Below are 26,880 nucleotides of genomic sequence, written 5' to 3' on the forward strand. Positions count from 1 at the left end.
ATTTTTTGATCCAATTTTTGTTGTGTTTCATCCATTTTTTGTTGTGTTTCATCCATTTTTTGTTGTGTTTTATCCATTTTTTGTTGTGTTTCATCCATTTTTTGATCCACTTTATCCATTTTCTTTGATGCTTCATCCATTGCTAGTTTTGTTTCCTCCTGATTTTTATCCATTGTCCTTTTTGCTTCATCCATTTTTTGTTGTGTTTCATCCATTTTTTGATCGAATTTTTGTTGTGTTTCATCTATTTTTTGTTGTGTTTCATCCATTTTTTGTTGTGTTTCATCCATTTTCTTTGATGTTTCTTCCTGATTTTTATCCATTGTCCTTTTTGCTTCATCCATTTTTTGTGACTGGAGTTGCATCAGTTGTAATAGTTTATCTATTCCTGATAATTCTTGCTGTTCTGATGCCATGATTGTCGTGTCTAAAATATCTTCTTGGTCTGAATGTTCTTTTTGTTTTTTGTTGTCTTTGCTTTGGCTTCTTGTCACAGACATTTGTTTTCAAGAAGTACTATCCCCGCCAAATATGAAATTTTACTAGTATGTTACCAAGACGACTTTTTCTCACCCAAATATTATAAATTGTCAATAAATATATCAAATGTAAATATCGTAAAAATAAAATATTAAATCAGTTATGTAAAATTTGTACCTAAAGAGATCTAAAATTTTATGTTATCAAATGTAAGTATCTCACTTTTTACCACAGGCATATAAATTTTCAAATACCGGCTTTACTCTTTCTATCCTTCAAATTTGCCACTAGAAATACTTTACAATGCTTTCCACGTTGGACGACAGTTGATGTGATCTTGATTATTGATATAAGATAATATTCTTATATGTCATTTAATTTAATCAATGCATTAATACTAATCTAATTAATTTACCAGATCACATATCAATATGTTTTCAATCTCAGGGCGAATTATAAAATTAATTATTTACTTACGTGGCTTCTAAGTATTTCTCAATTGTTCCTAATCGGGATAGGAAAGAAAAGAGTAAAATAATACACACATATGGGTTACAATTATAATCAAAATATTGTTTATTTTATTTAAATGGCAATCACTGCTTAATATTTGCTATATCTTATTATTCTTAAACATAACATTTACACATGGGAATCTTATTTCCTTTTGGTTTCCAATTGAAAGTTTTTATTAACATTTAACTATTATGATTTATTAGCAACAATTCTATTTAAGTTTGATGAAGCTTTTCTGATATTATTGATTATGTTCTTCAATTTTAAATGTGGTATTTAATACGAAAAACCCATACATTCATGTCCAAACAAATGAGACTGACCTTTTTCTGGTGAACTGAGAATGTCTTCACACAAGACCTGTTTCCTGCTATCCTTGGCTGCGATCAAAACCTCGTCCTGGCTTTCAGTAATGTTCTCCTTTGAAGATTAGCTCGTATAGCTCTCGTCCCTGCTTCTGTCGTGATGCTGTGTTCTACCTTTTTCGAAACTGCAATCAGCTACCGGGACACTCTTGGCTCAAGGAGGTTCTTTACTCTCAACCTGGCCTACCTCTCGTTCCACGATAGATCTCCACACTCACGGAACTACACCGGCTTTCTCACTCTCCGTACACTACCGTCTACTACTGGACTTCACTTCTCGACAGCTCAAAACATTCTGATCTCTATTTGTCATTCATTCCCCTACTTTGTAAATATCCCTTCCAGATCCACAAATCAACCTTCCACCACCAACTCTCATTCGCAGTCTTCCTCAAAACCAATTTTTAATCTTTCTAAATATGCTTAATGGATTTCAAAGAAAATAGTTAATTCCCATTCTAAAATTACTTTCTACTATTTACAAAATTTAATGACCTATTCTCTATTTCCACTAAGTCTTATTTAGCATCGGCTAATGATCGAACCTTCCGCGAACAACGATAATGACCTATTATCGATTTCACTTGAGTTTTATTTAGCATAGGCTAATGATCGAACCTTCCGCGAACAACGATAATGGTACGCGCCATTCACTTTGTTTTTTCTAAGCGCATTGTCCCGAGTTCCGTAAGCTTTTTCTAATCACTTCTTAAAATTAAATATAACAATTTGTTGTATACAGGTTGTTCTAAATTTATATGCCCGTGGTTGAGAAAATTGAAAATATTTTATATTAAATTGAATTTTGTTTATAATTATCAAATTTTAATTTTCATATCAAATAGAAATAACAGTACATATGAATTTTCAAGCTTCGAAAATGCTTATTTTTGCATTTTTCAGTTTATAAATCGCTTAAAACTTGAAATCTATCAAGTTTTGAGAAAAATGACAGAAAATCTTTTTGTTTAAGATGACCCAAAAATGCTAAAAACATATTTTCGGGAGCAAAAAAGGCGATGTTTTGGATTTATTAAAAAACTGTTAAAAACAATTTCTGCCTAAAAATTTCGCACTGCACCCTTCTGATTTGTTTACCGAATTGGAATAACTAGACAGGTAGTGTTACCTCCGGACCCCGGAAGTTTCGTAGGTTTTCGAAACGGACCCTCAGGAAATATAATTGGTGACCCCCGGTCTAGAGTATGCCAATGAATTAAGTAATACGTGTTTTTTTTATACGTGTTAAGTTTTTATACCGTCTCTGACGATATAAAAGACGGAACGAAAAGCCTAGCTGGATTATCATTCCTGGAGCGTTGAAACAACAACGAGGTATAAGAGGTAAGTTTAAGTAGTATATCCCGATCATTTTCCGCAATCCTACAACCCCCGTCGTTTTTGGTGCGCTGAACGAATTTCGACGGTTTTTCCTTTTACCTATCCTTATACGAGCGGTGATCGTATTTCCCAACATGTCTTTTCCCCTGGCGAGTTGAGCGAGATGTCCTCTCCTTATACGCCCATTTCATATTAATAAAATTAATTCCCAATCCACGCGATCGTCAATATTATTCATTCATGTGCATAAATATATTTTATTAACGAAATTAACGAGTAATTAAGTAAGGCTAATTACAGTCGGAAAAATGAAAGAATACCCATGAACGATCACATCAATCACTTATTTTTTATTTGCTGTCATTTTCTATAAATAACAAACTTTTGTTATAGAAAAAGACAGCAAATACAAAATAAGTGATTGATGTGATCGTTCATGAGTATTCTTTCATTTTTCCCACTGTATCTGATCTTTTGTATATCGTGATTCTAAATAAAAATGTCTTAAAAAGCGAACCTTTGTCTACGACTGTATTTTGTTACCCGGAGCATCAAATAGAACGGCAACGTTACATTGGCGCGCGAGCATTTATTTTAAAAAGGTTTAAGACATTTAAACGGATTGAACAAATATATTATAAATATGGCGGAATCAGAAGGTACGGTAGGCTTAGAAATAGCGGATGAGACGGTAGGCTGGGTATATAAATTAAAGAAAGAGGATTTAAGTAATGTTATGGCAGAATTTAACTTAGATACGACAGGTAAATTAGATGATCTTCGATCAATAATGGTCTTACACTTAGGGCCAGCATATACGGTGAAACGCAAATGTAATGAAACTGCAAACCTGAGTTATTTTTGAGTTTCTGCCATAGATCCCTATGAGAGACCAAACATGATGCAACTATTTTGACCATTTCAAACCGACGGTGTTGATTTCCATGTGCAGGAAACTTGTGTTTGCGTTTCATTGGATTTCGCGTCTTTGTGGGTACAACAAAATGGAATATCAACAGGAATCCTATAAAATTCTATAGATTACCCTTTTATGAACCAAGACATGAATTTTGGAAACTTTGTATGAATGCGTTGCATGCCTAAAAATGACTTAGCTCATTTAATGTTTAATTAATATTAATATTAATGTATAAGAAATAATATTGATAAAGATTATTTGATTTTATCACTTCATCATTCTTATTTTAATCATTGATATAAATAAATATTTTAAAATACAAGTATGTATTATTAAAATAATAATTGTTATTATTAGCCGTTCTTGAGAACTCACACATTCCCTCATATTAGTATTGTGTTTTACAGCGGAAACGTCATTATTTCAACAAGTTCAAGATAATATGTAGTTTTGCTCATACGATAACAATCCATGAATTTCCTATCAGTTTTTTGCATTTCTTTGGCAGCCACATACATACAAATGATATTATTCTCAATGTACAATGTAGGGATATATCCACATAGTTCTTCTTATGCTTCTATTTTCTTTGTCGAAGATATAAATACATAACCATCACTGCTTCATCACTTGAACAAGACATTTTACAGACATTTGTTCACAGAAAACTGAAATGATTGTAAGGTTTGGGGTTTGTGCGGCATGTGTGGTAAACGATTCAAACAAGTTTCAAACTAATAATTTCAAAAAAATTTCGTTGCAGTTTCGTTTTACCGTATGTGCCGGCTGCCGGCCCTTACGCTCAAAAAAGACCGACTGTTTTGGCCTCATTAAATTTATTTCATTCGAAGTACCTGGCCTATTTTCTTGCCCAGATATTGTACTAAATTTTTTGTTTTCTCTTTAATTACCTTTCGTTAGTACTAACTAGTCGTGGTCGTCAGTAAGTAAGAACAACTCAAATTATTAAGTCGTTTCGCATAGTTATCAAGTGTCGCCAAAAAAACGCCGGTTTCAGTTATAGTAAAAAATAAATTAACCCTTTCTCCCTCCTTCCTTCACCTTACTAATAACTGAAGACTTCTCGACCTATCAGTTAAAATAAGGTAAGAATTTTTTGTTATTATTTCCATACAGTCCGCTTTAAATTTGATTGCGTAATAAACCAGCATCGCCTAATCGCCACCCCACCGACACAGTTACCAATATCGGAACTGAGGATCCGGAAGCATACGATACACAAACGGAAAATGAACATGAACATGGAAAATGAAATAATGGACATAGTTAGAAAATGGGGCTTACATTTCGACGGTTCCAAAGACCCCACAGACTTTTTATAGAGACTATACGAACTAAAAACCTGTTACCGGATTCGAGGCGATACATTATTATTGAAAGCGCTAATAGAAATATTTAGGGGAAAAGCGATACTATGGTTCCGAAACAACGTCGATTTCTGGGCAAACTGGAACAATTTCACGGAGGATTTCAACATCGCTTTTAAATCAGCGAACTGGCTAGACGATTTGGGAGATCAAATCAGAACGAGAACACAGAAAACAAACGAACGGTTTAAAGATTTTTCTATTAGAGCTTCAAACGCTAATCAGAAGGTACGGCAAAATGGACAAAACACAAGAATTAAAAAGAATTTACAAGAACATGCACCCAAAGTACAAAATATATATCAAGGAAAAATACGTCATGTCCGTCAAAGACCTCATGCGTCAGACTGAAGAATACGAAACCATTCAAAGTAACATAAGTAAAATGGAGGTAGGTGACACTTCACAAAGAAGCAGCTCCCGTTTTAATAGAACGTACCAGGAAACGTCAAGAAACAAACTATTAATGCTGCTGGAAATGTGGAAAAAGGGGCCACAACCGTAATACATGCCGTTCAAAGCTGATACTTTTCTGCAGTAGATGCGGAACATTAATTAATATCTCACACAGAGATTGCAGTTGCCCCAATCCGGGAAACGACACAAAGGTCGAGACACCCAGAGGCATCTCGAATCCAAACCAGAATTAAGGTCCTCTGTCACATCTTGCCGTAATCAGACAACCAATTATGACAACAGACCGCATTGTTCACTGACGTTCACAAATCTTTTTTCTTCACATTTTCTAGCGTTCGCTTTTATGGGAAATGGAATGAATATTGATAGGTAAACGCATTAAACGTTGTATTAAAAGGTGAAAAGTAATGTTCATTCGAACCCAAGTCGGTCACACGATTGAAAATACAACGCCACACGTGTTTTATAGTTACGATTAAAGCAAATGAATATTAAATACGCGAAAACAAATACGAACCCTGTATAGATACATAACATATTGTCATGAAGAAACCCTGATACTTACTTGGACGGTTCAACAGTTGCATTACTTTCAACGGTTTTGCCACTTTCAATATCCTCTACCGGAATATCACCCTGATCTCCAGCGGCACTCTTCGTATTGCACATATCCAACTGGGCAACACCTTCAGCGCAGTTCTTCGCCGATTCCTTCTCCTCATCCGCATCGACATTCTCCACTTTTAGGTCTTTTTCCATCACAATAGGAACTACTCTTGATCTGCTTCCTTCTTTGTCTTTGCTGCCTCTCGCTGAATTTTCGTTTTGGCCAGAGAAGTTGGCCTCGAACTGAGCGGAGCTGAAGTCGGCCCATCCGCCGACTGTGTTATCGTCGCTGGGCGGAGTGCTGCAGTTGGCATTCCAAGGATCGCCACTTGGAAAAGATGGCGCGCCTTGGTCAGACGGCTTGGGAGATGTCCAAGCTAAAATAACAACCAGTTAAAAGAAGAGGACAACATTCAGATTCAGGGTCTGTTAATAGCTATAAATGAGATTATTCCATTAGTAACCTAGGCTCTTGAGTTTATAAATATCTTAAAAAAAGAATATATACTTACGATCAACATCCATATTGTCGTCGCCAGCAGGCAGTTCTTCATCACTATCACTACTATAAATGAGGTTATTCTTGTCATTTTTTTCTATCACTGTTTGGAAAGTGTGCTCCCTATCATCGAAGATTTGGTCATCTGCATCATCCAACGTATTAATACTCTGAGCGCATACTTGTTTGAAGACTTCGATATGCTGGAAATCCTCTTCAGGGAGATCGAAGTTGAGTTCTCCTCTGTGATAAATGGCTCTCCTTTGGTCAGTGGATCTAAAATACACATTCATATGTTATCTGTTGTCTGCAACTACAGTATGCAGCAAAATAAACAGTACATGATTATTTATATATTTGGTATACATGATAGCCTTACAAACATTATTCACGACGACGATGCTGATAAAACAGAAGTTCCTGATGCCCTCCATTCAAATACAAGCATTTTTCGTAGCGCTTACGAAGGTTACCAATCATGACCGTGAACGAAGGTTGTTGAATGGCATGAAAAAAATTTTGAAATTTTAGCCCGGCAATTCCGGAATGACAGAATTGATCGATACGAAAAACAGCCTCTTTCAGTATTCCCCATATGTATGCATCAGGTAGCGTTAAGTCTGGTGAGTGCGATGGGTATTAGTGCAGGCCCTGGAAGTATTGGAGTATGCAAAACCTGAGGACCGGCAACTATGTTTGGAATCTTTTACCTGAGACCTTGAACAATGAAAAACTGAATCTTGCCGGAGGTGCGATGATGCCTTGTTACCCCCTCCCACCCCTATGTTACGGGCAGATAAAATGCGATTTTCCGCAAAAAATGTTCTTACATAGCAGTATCGTCGCCTCCGCTAGCGAAATTATTCCGATTCGATTTTTTTGCACAAACTTACTCAAAAAGAGGTCCTTATAACATATCCACAGGGTGCCGGCCGGTGCCGTGGTCGAAAACTTGTTTAAACAATTTTTTTTAAACAAATTCACAAAAATAATTTTTTCATTTCGAACAAAATTTTTTTAGATAAATTGGCTTATTCTGAACAAAAAAGGTCTCTTGTCATTTTTTTCTAAAATTGATTTTGTCGAGTTATATGCGATTAAAAATTTGAAAAATGCGAAAATGCCCATTTTCAAGGCTTAATAACTCGATTAAGCATTATTATTACAAAATTCAAAAAGTGACCAAATCAAGTTTCAAATCCCTTCTTGAAGGTCCTGAAGAGATTTTTGTCATTATTTTATTAGAAAGCTGTTATTTTTAATTATTAACAATTAGCGCTATAGTCCAGGATTTATCGTCGCCCCCGTTAATGAAATTATTCCGATTCCATTTTTTTGCAGAAACTTACTCAAAACGAGGCCCTTATAACATATCCACAGGGTGCCGGGCGGTGACGTGGTCGAAAAATTGTTTAAACAATTTTTTTTAAACAAATTCACAAAAATAATTTTTTCACTTCGAAAAATTTTTTAAGGATAATTTTTGGAGACATTCTGAGCAAAAAATGTCTCTTGTGATTTTTTTCTAAAATTGATTGTTGTCGAATTATACGCGATTTATAATTTGAAAAATGCGAAAATAGTCATATAACTCGACAACAATCAATTTTAGAGAAAAATCACAAGATATCTTTTTTGCTCAGAATAACCCAAATTATCTAAAAAAAATCGTTAGCAATAAAAAAAAAATTTTGTGAATTTGTTTAAAAAAAATTTTTTAAACAATTTTTCGACCACGGCACCGCCCGGCACCCTGTGGATATTATATAAAAACGTCGTTTTGAGTAAGTTTCTGCAAAAAAATGGAATCGGAATAATTTCACTAACGGGGGCGACGATGCATCCTGGACTATAGCGCTAATTGTTAATAATTAAAAATAACAGCTTTCTAATAAAATAATGACAAAAATCACTTCGGGACCTTGAAGAAGGGATTTGAAACTTGATTTGGTGACTTTTTTGAATTTCATAATAATAATGTTTAATCGAGTTATTAAGCCTTGAAAATGGCTATTTTCGCATTTTTCAAATTTTTAATCGCATATAACTCGACAGCAATCAATTTTAGAAAAAAATGACAAGAGACCTTTTTTGCTCAGAATAAGCCAATTTATCTAAAAAAATTTTGTTCGAAATGAAATTATTTTTGTGAATTTGTTTAAAAAAAATTGTTTAAACAATTTTTCGACCACGGCACCGCCCGGCACCCTGTAGATATGTTATAGGACCTCTTTTTGAGTAAGTTTGTGCAAAAAAATCAAATCGGAATAATTTCGCTAGCGGGGGCGAGGATACTGCCCGGTCTAACAAGTTTTGTCGTAAAATGTATAGTTTTCGAGACAAACGCGGTTAAACTTTAAAAAATCGAAATATTGCAATTTGAGCCCGAATAAATTTTGATTAAAAAATAAAATAGCAATTCTGCTTGCAGCATTTGAAAGTTCAAGTCAAATTATATCGGTTTTGATTATTTGCATTGCTAAAAATTAATTTTTTTTAATGGTAAACAAAGCTACAAGCAAACAGTGTTTTGAGCGTTTTGTCGCATGTCTGCACCGCGCCAAGGAAGTCCTACCTGGTCGGTTCCGTTCGGTTTTAATCATTGGCGCGGTGCAACCATGCGACAAAACGCTCAAACACTGTTTGCTTATAGCTTTGTTTACCATTAAAAATAGTTATTTATGTACCAAGTCAGTAAAGTGACTCTTTATCGAACGAGTCTGATATTACGAGAAGAGCGAGCGAGGCGAGTAACAGACGAGTTCGATAAGGAGTCTTTACTGACGTGGTGTGTAACGGTCACGTTACGAAAGTAGCTCTTTAATAATTATTATTATTATTTTCCCTCGGTCTCTCATTTAAATTCTCGTATAGGACCACTGAGGTGACGTCATACCTCGGTGATGGAACGTACTCCACCTATCGAGCATTATTCGGGTTCTGAGAGAATTTGACGTTTACCTTGGCGGAGAAACGCCTCTCGTTCTTTACTTGACTGTGAGCTGTGGTGTCGAATAGATATACCATATAGAATGGCGGATGATTTCCTCCAACTTATTTTATCACATAAGAAATTTAACGTAAAGTAAAAAGTTACCACCAGGGATTGTCTGGAGTGAGGAGACATGTGGGTGACAACTCCTGTTGGAGTATAAATAGGAATCATTCGGTGAGATCTACTTTTTCATAGTAATTTTTTATGTATAGTCTTGGTTTTTGTGATGGAACCTTTGAGATATTAGGTTCATTGTTAAATTTCTTAGTCAACTCATTATTTGGATTTTATGTAGATTATTTCGATTATTGAATATTCATTCAAGGAAAATTATATATTAATATATTTTTTGGTTAGACATAACCAAACATATGCAATTCTCAATTAATATTAGAAATAATTATCATTTCTCTGTAGGTTTTAAATTTATTGAACCTCCAATATTTTTATAAATTCAATATATTTTTACAGATATTTCCTCAAATAAATCATTTCAATGTCATTTGTCCATGTATTCACACTCAAAACAGTTCAAGGTTACCTGAGATTGGTTTTTGTTCCAGTTTTAATGGTCGGTTTTTCTATACTATTGCTTCTAAAAAGTTCCTCAATTATTTCTTCTTCCCTTTACTTTTTGCTCATGTTTAAAATGAGAAATAAAACTGGGAATGTTTTTTAGCCATTTGGGAGAAACCCTACCATGAAGTCATAGACCTTATTTGACCACCTAGAGAAACCACTACAGCCACAGTCAAGTCATCATGGGAATATGTCTTTTTGGGAACAAGCTATGGGAGCGTTCCAGCTCAATTTTCGTCTTGGCACCTGGGCCTACAGGAGTCATGGAGTCGCACCATCCTGGTGCATCATTTTCTAGGATGCAACCGCAACCTCGTTTGGGAACATTCAGTGAGGTGTTTTAGTAACTATTGGTTTTTTTATATTTCAGACTATCTGTTAAATACACTATGTTTTTTTTCCAGATTTAGGTTACCTCTGGTTTTTTTTGACATATTTGTATATTAGATTATTTGGTTCCCAAACTTTGTATCTACGGTAACTTCTTGTGCACAGGAATAAGCCTATAGAAAATTAGGTTTTTAATACTTTATTATTGCTTTGATATTGGTTTATGTAATTCGGGTAAATTTATATTTTAATATTACTAGCTTGTTTCCCAAATAATTTACTGTTATTCGCTTTATTCCATTTGTTCGGTTAATTTAGGTCATCGTCGGTATTTATCTCAACTTCATTTCTACTTTAGTCAATTGTATATTTAACTTTATTTATTCATTATTGTATTTTCCCTTAGTGAGGCTTGGGCCTATTTATTTGTAGTATTTTCATCTTTGTCAGTTTCCTTTAGTTGTACGTAGCAGGCGTACTATAACCATTTGGTAGAAGACTTATGTAATTTTGTACCCTATATGTTAGTGAAAGGTATTTATACCTGTAATTTTGTAACAGGTAACATTGTTGTTATCTTAGGTTGAACATAACTTTTGCAAACTTTTGTCATGTTAGAGTCACATAATATGAACTTGTTTAACTCAGAGATTGTTAAAAATCTGGTAGTTCATTTTAATAAATGTTTATTTATTTTGTATATCATTTATTTTTTTATTACTCCTTTATGTTCATTATTACAGGTTTAATATATTTAATATTTGACAGCAGTGTAAGATACCTGGGAAAATGATCGAAGATCATTTTCATGGCGCCCATGATTAGTTAGTTTTATTTATTTTGTTCGTTTTTAGTCATTATTCATCTCCATTCATTTTCAGTACATTATTCTTATTTTATTATTTCATCTTCTAGTCATCATTACTATCTATATAGAGCTACTGTTCTTCGACAGGCATGCAAACGAGCCGTATCCATCCTTGAGTGTCAAGTGGTTTTCTTGCATCTCTTGCTAGCCAACTCTATTCAGTTTGCCTCTGTCTCTTCCCACTTCTACTTCTATCCCTTCTAATTCCCCTTTCTTCAGTACTACTGCACTAAAGTAGTAAATTTTTTTCCTACTGCAGCTTCTCAACGTAGAAGCCCAGTCAATTCTTCATTTTTCATAATAGCAGTTTAGTTAGTTTTTCTTTTCCTTACTTCTGTTGGAGTATATCACTCCAACAGAAGTTCATTTTGTTACAGGTGCATACAAAATTTTATCGCCAACATATATTTTTTAAAAAACCCACAATGAAAAAGTTTTCCTGTCGTTGGCTGTATACCATTGTAACGGTCTACCCGTTATAATATCATTTTTAGCGCTTTAATTATTTTTTTATAATTATTTTCTCTCGATCTCTTAATTAATTTCTCTAATTCTCGCGTAATTAACTATTTCTGATTATTATCTTTTATAATATTTAAAATTTCGTGCAACGATGCCACACTTAATTATGTGTGGTATCACTGGTTGACTTGTATGACACCATAGCGGTGTAGTTGGTAGCGGTGAATAGGACTTCATGTTCTGAGGTCATCCTTGTGACACACGAAAAAGAACCGCAGCCGCAGCGTTCACTTTTAGTTGGAAATGGTTGGGAGTGGCATGAGAAAGATTTAAGTCCAGTTTCGAGGTTAACGATACCTCGTGGCAGTTAAAAATGTGAATTCCATTCCAACCTATTCAGGATTATTTGGGAGAAATAATTCTTCCAATGGGGTTTTCTGTATAACATCATCGAGTCTCATGGTACCTACAATTTTCATATTAATTTTATTTTATAACAATCTGTTGTCACTCTTTCATGGTGAAATATATAATTTTTCCAATTAAATCTTATGTGTAAATTTATTCACTGAAATTAGTAGTTATCTTTAATTATTCCACAATATTTCAGAGAAAATCCTAACCCTAATTTTTAGCTATGTATCTGTATCTTTTATCTTTGAATTATTCTATTATTAAGCAATATCCGATAGTTATTTTAAAGAAATCATATTTATTCTGTATTTAAATCCCAAATCCACGTGGCTGTAATTAGAAATTCTCACATAAAGTTGTCAAGGTTAAGTATTCAGTAATTTCTTGTGCTTAACTAATGAGTTTTTTTTACATTACTATCTATCCAAAAAACACTTTCTTGGTTTTTCTTCTATCTTTCCTTGGATTCTTTTTTTCGTACACTTAAGAAACTGAAGTAAACGGAAATTTTGTGTTTTTAGCCACTCCCGTGAAAACTTAGACCTCCCAATACCATCCGAGAGGTAGGACAATTTCCAACCATAAGTCACTGACAGCAGTCACTTGGGGAAACAAGTTTTTTTTTGGGGCATTCCGGCTCCTTTTCGTCTTCGCACCTGGGTCTACCGGAGGCATGGTTTTTGCCCCATCCTGGTGCTCATTTCCGGGAATGCAGCAGCAACCCCTTTAGGAATCGTTCGGGTTTGTTTGGGAACAATCAGTGTGGTGATATGAGTAACTATTGTGGTTTATATGGCAAACATTTGGTTGATGTATTATGTTAATAATTCATTTTTTCAAGATTTATCTTGCATTTATTTGTTTTTTTATATACATAAAAGTTAAATACGTTCCCAAACTCATGTATAAACCTGCGGTATCGTATGTTGAGCTCGGCATATTTGCCAAAAAGGTAGTAGGTTTTTTATATTTTATTGGTAATTTAGTCGATTTCATGTCATTATGTAAATTTAGGTTGTATTATTTGCTTGTTTCCCAAATATTTTATTATTTATTCGCTTTATTTCATTTGTTCGGTTAATTCGTCGTTACTTTATTTCATTACATTTGCTCGGTTAATTTAGGTCATCGTTTCGGTATTTATCTTAAGAGGAAACAGTACCGATCAACAGGTAGCGAAAACGCGTTCCAAGATTGCGGCTGTAATTTTTAATATTTTTTCGAGATATTTGGCACACGTATTCGTAATATAATAAAGAATGGCGGTACAGAGCCCAATTTGAAAAATATATTAATATGTGGAAATTACTCTGTAATTAAATACAATATTAAAAAAAACGAGCCTGTACCGCCATTGAGAAGAACAAAAAATACACTTTCTTCAAGTAAACTTTTTTATCCGATGCCTAGATTTTGTGTCATTTTGGAACTACTAACGAAATAAAAAATTTTAGTAGTTCCAAAATGACACAAAATCTAGGCATCGGATAAAAAAATTTATTTTAAGAAAGTGTATTTTTTGTTTTTCTTAATGGCGGTACAGGCTCGTTTTTTTAATATTGTATTTAATTACAGAGTAATTTCCACATATTAATATATTTTTCAAATTGGGCTCTGTACCGCCTTTCTTTATTATATTACGAATACGTGTGCCAAATATCTCGAAAAAATATTCAAAATTACAGCCGCAATGTTGGAACGCATTTTTGCTACCTGTTGATCGCTACTGTTTCCTCTTAACATCATTACTATCTACTTAGAGTTCTTCGACAGGCATGCAAACGAGCCGTACCCATGCTCGAGTGTCAAGTTGTTCTCTTGCATCTCTTGCTAGCCAATTCTATTTAGTTTGCCTTTGTCTCTTCACTGCTACATCCTTCCACTTTCCTCTACTAATACTACTGGAAAGTAGTATTTTTCCTACTGAGGCTTCTCAACGTAGAAGCCACTTCACTCTCTTCTTTACATCCCATCTATTTTCATATTTGTCCTATTTAGTTATCTAGTTTTTCTTTTTCCTTACTTCTGTTGGAGTATATCTTTCTTTTTACTTTCACTCCAACAGAAGTTTTTCTTATTTTTGTTTCACCATGTAATACAAAAAACAGTAAACTCCATTATAAAAGGTATATTTAAAATCGCTCAAAAGGCCTACATCACAATCACATAACTAGTTTTCGACTGGTTTACCAGTCATCATCAGTGCTTACGTGCAATGTACATGCTAACCACCAAGATATTATTTAACAAAAATATGTGGGTCAAAGCCCTGTAAAAGTAGTCCGTCAAGGAAACATCGGTTTAAGCATTTTAAATGTCGTTTATTCATATTTCCGTTAAAAACTGTATGATATTGTTGATATTTGTATTGTCTCTAAGAAGCTACGATATGTCCCTGGGAAGGTTGAGTTTACTTCTCGTTTGCTGGTATATTTGACAATCGGTTAAGATTTGTTTTATTGATATAAAATAATATTTGCCAACATAATTTGATTTTGGTTTTAACACTTACTTGCAATTTACAATTTAAGAACTTTTTAAATTTTAGACGTCATAATAATTTCATGATAGTGATGACAGATAACTTGCAAGATGGCCGCTTTCGATTTTTAATTGATCGTTATCAATATTGAATAATTACTAAATTGGTAAAGTTAATTTATTTTATATGAATATAATTATTACAAAATACTACAGAATTTCACTTTTTGACATAAAAATTGATAATATCGCAAATTGCGTAAAATATTTTTAATAATTAAAGTAAATAAATTGTAAGTCCACTCAGATACTCGCCATTCATTTACTGCCATCGACCACTTACATTCAATCTCGGTTAATTTGATTAATCGCGGCAGGTGGAGTAAAATTCTTCTTTCAGTACAATAAAGTGTTACTTTACTGCCACAAATGAGGGCAAATGAGTACAATATTGAATGACATTAGTGACGGTTGGCGATAAAATTAATTTGTAGCAATGTAAATAATCAAAACCGTTATAATTTGACTTAAACTTTCAAATGCTGCAAGCAGAATTGCTATTTTATTTTTTAATCAAAAGTTATTCGGGCTCAAAAATTACAATTTTTCGATTTTTTTAAAGTTTAACCGCGTTTATCTCGAAAACTATGCATTTTAAGAAAAAACTTGTAAGAACATTTTTTGCTTAGAATGACCCAAAATATACAAGAAAATGTTTTTTTTTGCAAAAAATCGCTTTTTATCTGCCTGTAACATAGGGGATGGGGGTAACAAGGCACCATCGCTTCCGTAGCTTGACTTATTTACGACCAATTTAAATCGTCTCTGTTCCGCTGATATTACTATCGATTTTGTTTTCTCTGTTGAGATCACCATGTTGTATATGAAAGCCGTATCTTCGAATTATTTAATTAATCTTTGTAGGTCATCTTCATTTGCGGCTGTTATTTTGGCGTCGTCGGCGTAGCAGATTATCTTTATTTCCTTTTCTCCCATTCTATATCCTCTTCTTTTTTAACTTTCTTTATGATTTCATCCATTATCAAATTAAATATTAATGGGCTCCGCGAATCTCCTTGTCTAATGCCAGTTTCATACTTGATAGGTTGCGATAGTTTTCTCTTACATCTTACCATAGCTATGTTATCTTTATATACAGTATGTCCCTGTAAGTTGTATCTATATGGAAAACTTTTTTATTATTAATTTTACGAAAAAAAGTTATTCTTCATAAAAAGCAAATTTTTCATCAAATATCAAATTTTTTGAATATTATACGAGGTATGTCAAAATGTTTGAATTTCACTCAAAAGTAAAGTAGCTTTATTTTTCAAAATATTGAAAATTGCTATTATGAAAAGTTATTTGGAATGAAAAACTATATTCTAATATGAAATTACATCCTTCTAATTGAAAAATTTTTTTTGAGAAATTATGGATAACTAACAATATTTTCAGTTATTTCAATTCTGATAACTTTTTTATTATTGATTTTACGAAAAAAAGTGATTCTTAATAAAAAGTTCTGGATGGTCTAAAACCTAAAATACAACCATCTTAAATCAAATTTATCAATTTTATACGAGATATGTAAAAAAAGATAAATTTAGATCAAAAGTAAAGTACCTTTATAGTCCAGAATATTTCAATTAGCAGGATGTAATTACATACTGAAAAATAGTTTTTAATTCTAAATAACTTTTCATAATAACCATTTTCGATATTGTAAAATATAAACGTATTTGACTCTTGAGCGAAATTCATATTTTTTGACATACCTCGTATAAAATTGATAAAATTTGACATAAGATGGTTGTATTTTAGGTTTTGACCATGCAGAACTTTTTAAGAATCACTTTTTTCGTAAAATTAATAATAAAAGAGTTATATGAATTCAAATAACTGAAAATAATGTTAGTTATCCATAATTTCTCAAAGTTTTTTTTTTCAATTAGAAGGGTGTAATTGCATATTAGAATATAGTTTTTAATTCCAAACAACTTTTTATAATAGCAATATTTAATATTGTGAAAAATAAAGCTACTTTACTCTTGAGTGAAATTCAAACTTTTTGACATACCTCGTATAATATTAAAAAAATTTGATATTTGATGGTTAAATCTTAGGCTTTGGACTAAGCAGAGCTTTTTATGAAGAATACCTTTTTTTCGTAAAATTAATAATAAAAAAGTTTTCCATATGGATACAACTTACAGGGACATACTGTATATTCTCGATGGTTTTTATTAAATCTGGTGATATTCCCTTTTCATAAAATAAATGTATCGCGTCCCGAATTCTAACTCTATCAAGCGCTTTTCAAATCTATCAGGCACATAATATATGCTAGTTTGTTGTATTCCAGGGACTTTTCTTTTATTTGTCTTATTACAAAAACTGCATCCGTGTATGATCTTCCTGTCCGAAATCCTTAACTCCACCTGCATTACTCACTAGGTGGATCGAGTAGCTTGGTGAGTGATGTTGCCGGTCCCAAGCCCGGATAAAAGAGGAGGGTTGTAAGGTTAGGTTAGCAGCCTGCCGTATATAAAAAAATAAAAAAAGCTCAAAGAACTGGTGAAAAATAGTACTCCACGATAAAAACTTTGTCTGCAAAACTGAGAACTATCCTGAAGCACCTAACATTAACAGGACATTCTCATACGTTATAACGACATTCGGACACAACTCAGTACGTTTCGGCCATACCGTGTATATTGCCGCATACCGTGCTTAAAATAAAATACGAAAAACTTACTGAAGAATGGAATCGCCATCATTGAACGCATCATCATTAAAACCACTGTAACCTTCTATGATCTGTGGAGTCAGGTTCTGCATCTGATATTGGAAGTACATCTAAAAGTGTCAGAAAAACAGTACTGATAAAAAATATTATGTTTATATGGGATTAGCCCCAGTTTGGTTGTAATGACAATTTCATATTTTTATCTGAAAGACTTAACGTTTCGATTCCCACTCTGGGAATCGTTGTCAATAGTATATTATTCAATGAGCATGTAATGATGGCTATTATTCACGATGATGAAGTTTGACAAGAGCCGAAGGCGACTGTCGTAATTCGTCAGAGTGAGTAATAGCCATTACATGCGAGTAGAATACTACACTTTTTCTACGACCTTCTATTTTAAAACGTTTTTATATACTTCACTTGTTCTTTGTCTCTTTGTCACTGTGTCCGGGAAAGCTTTTGATCGATTTTAAACATACTTTTCGACTCGCTAGACATATGAAATTTTCACAGTAGCTCAGAGCTCAATGACAATGCAATATTCAACAGCTTTTACATGGATGAATTGAGTTTTATTTTGAATTTTAAGCCATTTTAAATGCAAATAATGCAATGCCATTTAGATCCCGTTGTAAAGTACGTTAGTCAACAGCCGATATAGCTCAGTGGTAGAGCATTCGACTGCAGATCGAGAGGTCCCTTGAGGTGGTAATACGTCAGGTGGCTGAGCTATAGCGCCCTAAGTCCCAGATTTATTTGAATGTATAATAAAATACCATTTTCACTATAATTATATTTGAACTTCAGAGTGTTGGTTTAAAACAATTAAACAACGGTGTATTTGTAAACAACAACTAAGGTATTATTTCTTCATCGTGACTAATCGTGACTAATTATATTTGAACTTCACAGTGTTGGTTTAAAACAATTAAACAACGGTGTATTTGTAAACAACAACTAAGGTATTATTTCTTCATCGTGACTAATCGATTGATCTGAATGTCTCGTAGCTTCTCCGGTTGGTTTATATATACAATAACTAAATAATAACATGGATAAGTTCAATAGCGGCCAATGCCGAACATATTTACATTACTATAAACTATACCTATTATATTTTATTTCGTTCTGTTCGTAAGTTCTGTTCAATGCTAAGGGTTAACGTACCATGTTTCACCCTGGTTCAAACCCTGGTGTTCAATATTTATTTTTAGTTTACTTTATTTATTATTATAGCATAATAATATTTCATAGTTTATAGTTAATATGTATAATAAAAATTAATATTTTAATATAATATTAAGTATATTAAGGTATATCACAATTATCCTTTAAAAACATGCTTCATTAATTTTTTACCATTTTAAACATTTTCTTTGATTTATATGAGTTTAAAATCGATTACAAAATTCTTTCATGACATAAGAATTGAAACAACAAAATAGTTTATAATTTTATATTGTGTTCTAGAAATAATAAAAACGTGGTATAATATTATAAAAAGTTGTTTTTATAAAAGTGTAATAATTATTTATTAGTAGAAAAATATAATTATCGACTACTTAAGGGGATGGGTACGTATTTTATAAGGACGAATACGGTTTCATAGGTACATTTTGTAAAATTTTGATTTTTTAATTTTTGATATTCAATTACGCCCTCTAGCGGTGAACCTACAATGGACGGCCAGAGTGATGACGTAGAAGTGTCAATTTTTATTGACATGTAATGTCAGATTTTTCCACACCTTTCCAAACAAACGTTGTTTAGTGTGACAAATTTGTATTTTTTATTATTTTTTCAGTTTTTACAGAAAATATTTCCGTTTTTTGCAATATGTAAGTATTGTTATAATTACTACAACAATTTTACAAGGTTGTGTAAATAATAAAGCATCATGTTTTATATAAATAACAATGAAATGTATGTATGGGTGAAGTAAGGTTAGAATTTATTTGATTTTTAGAAATTTTAGATTTTATATATTATTTTATTTTTTTAGATTTTATACTAATTAAAAAGTCTTGAGAATCGGCCAAACCTTACTTTTCAACGTGTTTACAATCTTTGTTTGGAAAGTGATCATCATAACACTGAATATAGCCGCAGTTGGCCGTGACGTCACACTCCGGCCGTCTATTATGGAAATAATTTCCAGGCTTTTCCCGAGACAACTTTTGTTATACATTTTTTTTCTCAAAGCTGTACTATAAACGGTTCCTGAGATATGGCCGAGAGCCATTCTTATTGGGACACCCTGTACATATTGTGTGCTGCATGTGTGTAGTGTATGATGGTGATATGTGCTTTATGTATCCCGGTATTCCATAATTGGTATGTTTTTGTTATTCGCTTCTTCTTTAATTCTTCTTGTTATTCGCTACACATTTTTCTTCATTCAAGAGGCAAATTTGGTCTGCCGCAGACCAAATCGGCGGGAGCGGAATGACATATCTGATCGTAGGGATAGATCGTCCAGAAATCCTCTCCGTGTGTGCCCAGCTATTGTCATTACAACCTAACTGTGGATAATCCCATATACACATAATATTTAATCCAAACATGCCACAACTCAACAGTTTTAGAACCATGATAAAAGAACGTGTTGGTAAAATGATCTTACCTGTTGGAGTAAGGGTCCATTTTGGGAAAACGGAAGGTTATCATAATTGTCAGGATCTTCCGCTGAACTGTTGGGATGAGCATCAGCCTAAAATAAAAACGTTTGTATCAGTATAGTAATACCGAAGAATAAATAGTCAATATAAAATAGAGTAATAAATAATAAGCATTATTTATAAGAGCATTACTAATAAGATAGTAAAAGGTAATAAAATATTTATCAATATATTTTTAAAGGATCCCCAAGACCGAAAAATAAGCTGAATAAATCAACAATCATAACAATAAAACACTGAAAAATAGTATTTAACTGTGCAACGTCACAAACGTCACATCTTTGCTATTTTATTTTTAAATAATTATTTTATTTTCTTTTCTTTAATATTTCATTAATAATTATCTTCTGTATTAGTTTAACTTGTTTTCCCGTTAAAAACCTGTTTGGCGCCCTCTTTTATTATCCTCTCTTTTCATGTAATATCTAAATCCTCATACTGAACGTACCTTATATTCTTACTCTCTAGATATGCCTTTTAATACGGAACATGGTTGTCCATCTCCTTATACTTTGCACTGTCATGTCAACGAGAGTGACAATTAGTAATGGAGAGGAAAAATTAATAAGATTATAAAAGTCATGAATTTTAAATAAGGCTGTTTTATTTCCAGAACTTCACTTCTCTTGGGGTAAGAATAAATATTGTATTTTCTGGTATTCATTATTCACAGTTCAACATTAATAGTTTTTATAGTATTTTTTTATCTAACCTCCCATCTTCTAAAAGCATGTGTTTTGATATTTCAGCTTTAGATATTTCTTTTAATTTACATATTATATGCACGTGGTTAATCAGATAATTTTAACTAGTAGTAATCAATCATAACTCCATTTAATTTATCCTTGCCATCTGCTAGTTTTTGAATACTATTTGGCAAAGGTACATTGTGGTTTAACTTCTTGATTGTCACTTATATGCATTATATCTTCTAGTTTTTGGGATAAAGATCACCTTCCTCCCTCCGGGAGCTTCAAGAATCCTCAATCGCCAGCGATACAACAACGAGGACCATATCATCTAGACTGCAACGATATCACCTAGACTGCAACGACCAACACCTGTAGGCCTGGTGGAAAACAGTCTCTAGAACCCCAGTGCCAGTTGTAGAAACAGCAGTACCATTCGACATCAAGGAGTTACCATCGAACCAATACCAAAAGCCATAAGTATAGTCCAAAAATTATTAGCTTTTGGCAAGAATTTGAATATATTTGTTAATGCATTTAATAAGTCATATTTTTATATCTTTATTGAACAATAAACATGATTAATTAAAATATTGTTTTGTTTGCTTCCATTCTAAATTTTCAGTGTTCTTATTTTTTATTAGGACAAGACGAACACACACCTTGGAAGACTGAGCTAGGCTAGGGTGAATGATAACTTATCATGGGGTCTAGGACGTTTCATCGCCGCCGTTTTGATGCCGCCAGTTCATCGCCGGCCGTTTCGATGCCGCCGGCTCATCGCCAGTCAGTTAATCGCTAACTGATATATTTCCGAATTTTCGACAGTTACATTTATTATTTATTTTTAGTATTAATTAGGAATTCTAGGAAATGCGAGATATGATCATTCCCGTTGCCATACTTAATCTTTTAATAGACTTTTAAACTTTTATAATATAAAATATAATTTAACACTACAAATTTAATACTGTTTAGTATCAAATTTAGGGGAAGTAGAAATAGAACAGTAAATTAATATAATAATATTTTTTATCTATTTATTTGTCATACGTTTTGAACTAAATTTAACGTCGTGTCGTGTCATCTCCCATAATACAAGATCAACTGACTAACTGGCGATGAAACGGCCGGCGATGAAATGGACTGGCGATGAACCGGCGGCATCGAAACGGCGGCGATGAACCGGCGGCGATGAAACGTCCCATTCCGCTTATCATGGATGATTGAGGTATTATTATTCAATATTGTTTCAATTATCTGGGGTATCGTATCGTTTCAACTGAATGGGCTGAGGAGTGGGGAGCTGTTTGTCCCAACAAGCTGGTCATTCAGAATTATATCTGTATTTATTCATTTCTTAACCCTCCGTTAGTCGCTATCGGTGTCACACACCGACGACAGAATTATTCATTCGGGATTTACAAAATAACTGGTTTTTTCTATCGCCACTTTCTGTACCTCTTCCTATCAACTATCCTCGTGTTAGTATACATTCTTACTTACTTGGGTACAGTTGTGCGAGATTTATAGCTATTTTCGGTGCAAGACTCCGTAGCGACTAACGGTGTGGTTATTACTTTATTGGCATAACTTGCAGTTCAGATAAAGATTTAGCATCTTATTATTGCATTTTGTCGGTAAGTTTTGGTCAAATCTTATTTATAGATGTCCTTTGAAGCCGAACAAAAACGTTTGTTGAAATTATGGGAAATGATTCCTAGCGAATATTTTTATATTACAAATAACAATATGTATATTGTTATATAAGGGTTTTTCATTTTATATCTGTTGTTTTTCAATGAAAGATTTTCAATAATATTTTTCAGTCATTCCTATACACAACATAAAATATTTGTATGAATTTTATAGCAATAACTATTTTTTTGTGGTCTCTGACACCGTAGCGACTCTTGATGCTCCGTTTATCCTAGCGACTAACGGAGGGTTAATATACATAGACACCATAAGGTATAAGAAGACGGCTTAAGTAAGTAGGTAATTTCCAGAGATTCTAATTAAAGATAGCTTAAGGCCTTTATTTTTGAATAGGGAGAATTTGAAATTGGTCATTAAAATAATGAATATGATGTAGAAGGTGAAGTGTGTACGTAGAATATGTTTTTCTATTATTTTGTGTTCTGATATGCGTTTGTCAAAGGTTCTGCCAGTTTGACTGATGTAAGTTTTTGAATAGTCATAACATGTCAGTTTGTATACATTACTCTGTAATTGCTTTCTCTTTTGGCTCTTATTGTTATTACATACTGTATTGTCCTAAGTTGTTATTTGTTCTGAAAGCTGGTGTTATTTCTTTCTTTATGTTTTTGGCTTTTTTGGTTGGTATCTTGCCTGTATATGTAATAGAGCAGACGGTACTTTTTCTCTGGTGGTATGAAGACTTTTTGGTTTAAAAGTTTTGAGTGACCTCTAAAAATTTTTCTTAAGGGCTGAAACTTTCAGGATCTTACTTTTCATCATAAGAAAGTGAAAAAAATGATTGGACAAAAGAAAAAAAAAGTATATAGATTTATTTTGAAGCACTCTACTGCTGTCGCTCTTTATTTTTGAACATTGTTTCTTTTGGTTTTCTCGTATAGCTTCTTCTTCTTCTTTTTGTATAGACATGACTGTCTGTTTTTTCAATGTGCCTCCAGTAAGTTGTCGTTCCATCGTTTTCGTGGTCTTCCCACTGATCATCTTCCTATTAGTCTAAGAGTTAGAGCCGAAAAATCATCGTCATAAGTAATATGGAGTTTGGCATGTGAAATGTGTCTATTGTATATTGATAATTATGACCCCTTTCAGGCTGACACCTCAGCGGATACAGGAAGTAGCAATAAGGGATGAAAGGGGAAAGTTAGTGTAGTCTTTAAAGGTTTTCACCTCCTATTTTGTTAAACCTCCATCGATTTGCATGAAAATTAGTGACTAGTTAGAGCATACCCCAAGAAAAAAAAACGATTTGGTGCCAACTTGCACTTTTACCCCGGAGGTGGATACCACCCCTTCTCGGGGGTGAAAACTATTTTATTACAAATAACCCCACAAATCGATAGAGGGACTAATTATAAGTAAAATTTGTTATATCATGTTATTAAAATAAATCAATACTTTTTGTATAAATAAGGGAAACACCAAATAGCGATAAAGGTATTTATTGATGGAACCGACACTAGGGTAAATTTTTACCCCGGGAGAACTTTGAATACTGACTGGTACGCGTTTAGTTGAAGACTGATGAATACCGAATTTAAAGGCACTTCTGGCCTGGTTGACGTGATTCTTGAGAATGATTCTAAATGTGTATTCTTTATCAGCGGTGGCACTTAGTATTGGGGTCAAGCCACGCGTTGAGTATATTTACAAATATTGAGAACAAAGAAATATATTTGATCATCAAATTAAATAATGCAATTGCCCGAATTATTGTTTACAATTTACAATTCATGAACTAAATTAGAAACCCGTACATGTATTATACCATAACAAATTGGCTCATGCCATATACGGGGTGATAAAAATATACTGTTCAATATCGGATATGAATAATGAATGTTTGATGTTGGACATGCTGCGGACGGCCAAGTAAGTACTGCCCGACGAAATAAGTAATAAAGAATGTAGTCAGTGTTCAAAGTTTACAATAATCATGATACATTAGGTTACAAAGATAGGTTAATATAATGTGTGATGTAAAGACACTAGTCTTTGAACAACTAATACTTTTCCAACTGCAACACCTTAGGTAATAAATCAAGTTAAATCTGAATCAGAATTTAAATCAAAACATTCAAATGAAAGTTTAGGTTAGGTAAGGGTAAATTAAAGGTATTGAGTGGGATATGTTTCAATATGTTAGTTAAGAATAATATTATTATTGTATTATTTTATTATTATTATCGAGTACTATTCGTTAGTTTATTATTAATGTTATAGATCGTGCGACTAGCTCTCGGACTATTTTTATATCCTGATATGCTTTGCCTTTGTGTTTGTGTTATAGTAGATACCGTTGTATATTATTACATAACATACCAGCTGAGTTTTTGTAAACTCGTGTTATATGACATGATAAATATATGTAGGCTAATATTTCCTAAATGCTGATGCATTTTTTAATTCCATCCAGCCTTGAACTACATAAAAGTTATTTTACTGATTTTTATTATTAGACGATTTATTATTAGAGTATTTAATTATTGCAGTCACCTTTATATTGTCCTTTTGGATGACCATAAGTGAAGTATTAAATTATCAACCCTGTAGTTGTACACAAAAGTTGTATAAGATTTGTAGAGAAGTGTAGAATAATAATCTACTTTCTATAGTTAGTAGATTATTCCTTGGGGCGAGGCAATAAAATCCCCACAATTTGCAGCGTTCTAGCTGATTTCCAAAAAAAAAAAATATCCTAATTCCATAATTCCAAGTTCCGTTTGCTTATTTCTCATCATGTACACAATCTATTTTCGTGTTAAATATGCAGGTCCAAAAAACCGAGTGGGATTCGTACTACCACCCTAGGCCTACCTCTTAGCATCATCCGACACGACTTAGTTTTCAACCCTTAAGTTAATCCCTATCTAGTTTGCATACACTTCCGAAAATTTTGCATCCGGCACCGAATTCTTTTGTCGCTCACGGTGGTTGTAAGTCACCTGAGTCCATTGTTTATTTCTACTTCCTTTTATTTCTACTGTCAATGCCTCGCTTACTGACTCCGCCTTCCTTTGTCCTTCCTCTAACTTTCCTATTATATCTTTACAGTTTACGATTTTTGTCTCTTGACACAGATCCTGTATGCCTTGTATCATACCTCCTATCAGTTGGTGCTCCTTTTGAATTCTTCCTTTTTCGAGTAGCACCTTTATTCGGAATGTTCCCCGGTCTATATAAACCTCTCCAAGGTCTTCTGTAAATAATCCTGGGTCCGGATTGTATATTTTATACAGTTCTGCATTCATGGGTTTTAATAGTGTTAAAAACATTATTGCGATGAGTAATTTCTTCCATCTTGATCCTGATGTATTCTTTGTTTTTTCCTGTTTTTCTTCTTATAATTTTATCAGCTTATGTATAGGTCTTTTTGTTATTTTCCCGTTTGCCTTTCTCACTGTCACTACTCTGGTTAATCCCTCCGCTCCAGGGTGTGTTTCTATTACCCTTGCTAACGGCCATCTGCCTGGAGGTGTATCCTCTTCCTTAATTATGACTATTTCTTCTCTTTTGATGTTTGGGTGCGTTTTATGCCATTTGTTCCTTTGTTGTAACTGTTGCAGGTACTCTTGCCTCCAAACCTTCCAGAAATCTCTTTTTATTTTTTCCAATATTCGCCAGCTTGCTGGCATCTTCAAATACGTCGTGAGATCTTCTTCCCGATTCGGTGATAATATTTCTTTTCCTATAAGGAAGTGAGCTGGTGTAATTGCTATTTTCCCTTCTGGGTCTTCTGATGATCCACATAATGGTCTCGAATTCATACAGGCTTCTATTTGGGTTAGCACCGTACTAAGTTCTTCATATGTTAATACTGTTTCCCCTATTATTCTTTTCAAATGATATTTCATTATTCGCACTGCGCTTTCCCACAATTCTCCGAAGTGTGGCGCATATGCAGGTATGACATGCCACTGGGTGCCTAGTGCAACTAATCCTTGTTTTATCTCGTCCTCTATGTTTTGATTTTCTTGTTTTAGTAAATTAGCCGTTCCTACGAATGTGGTTCCGTTGTCACTGTAAATGTTGATGCACTGTCCTCTGCGTGCCGTAAATCTTTTGAACGCCGCAATAAATGCATCTGTAGACATATCACTTACTACCTCGAGGTGTACTGCCTTTGTTGACAGACACACAAATACTGCAATGTATCCCTTATAACTCCTTTGTCCTCTGCCTTTCGTAGTACTTATTTTTAGCGGCCCGGCATAATCTATCCCTGTATTCGTAAATGGATGACTCGGGTTCACTATGTCCTTCGGCAGGTCTCCCATTAGCTGTTGTGCTACTTGCCCTTTATATCTCCTACACTTTATACATTTAGTTAGTTGATTCTTCACGGTTCTTCTTCCGTTTATTATCCAATATTTCCTCTTTATGTA

At 33.4% G+C, this 26,880-nt stretch overlaps 1 protein-coding gene and 1 long non-coding RNA gene across 4 annotated transcripts in view; one reads left to right on the forward strand and one right to left on the reverse strand.

The window, feature by feature from the left end:
* The window catches only part of LOC126892333 (serine/threonine-protein phosphatase 6 regulatory subunit 3-B), a 169,245-nt gene that overhangs the window by 19,229 nt on the left and 123,136 nt on the right, over positions 1-26,880 (reverse strand). For 2 of the 3 annotated variants that reach the window (XM_050661842.1, XM_050661843.1), the window contains exons 11-14: positions 20,036-20,122; positions 17,419-17,519; positions 6,545-6,807; positions 5,992-6,409 (exon numbers count right to left, since the gene is read on the reverse strand). In XM_050661842.1, coding sequence (XP_050517799.1) covers positions 5,992-6,409; positions 6,545-6,807; positions 17,419-17,519; positions 20,036-20,122 — 869 coding nt within the window. The remainder of the gene's footprint in view (positions 1-5,991; positions 6,410-6,544; positions 6,808-17,418; positions 17,520-20,035; positions 20,123-26,880) is intronic. The other variant, XM_050661844.1, reaches the window with a different exon arrangement.
* LOC126892338 (uncharacterized) lies at positions 9,361-11,135 on the forward strand. The gene is made up of 2 exons (XR_007700790.1): positions 9,361-9,700; positions 10,206-11,135. It is a non-coding gene; the product is annotated as an uncharacterized LOC126892338 (long non-coding RNA).

The sequence above is a fragment of the Diabrotica virgifera genome, chromosome 9 (assembly GCF_917563875.1).
Source record: "Diabrotica virgifera virgifera chromosome 9, PGI_DIABVI_V3a".
Taxonomy (NCBI): domain Eukaryota; kingdom Metazoa; phylum Arthropoda; class Insecta; order Coleoptera; family Chrysomelidae; genus Diabrotica; species Diabrotica virgifera.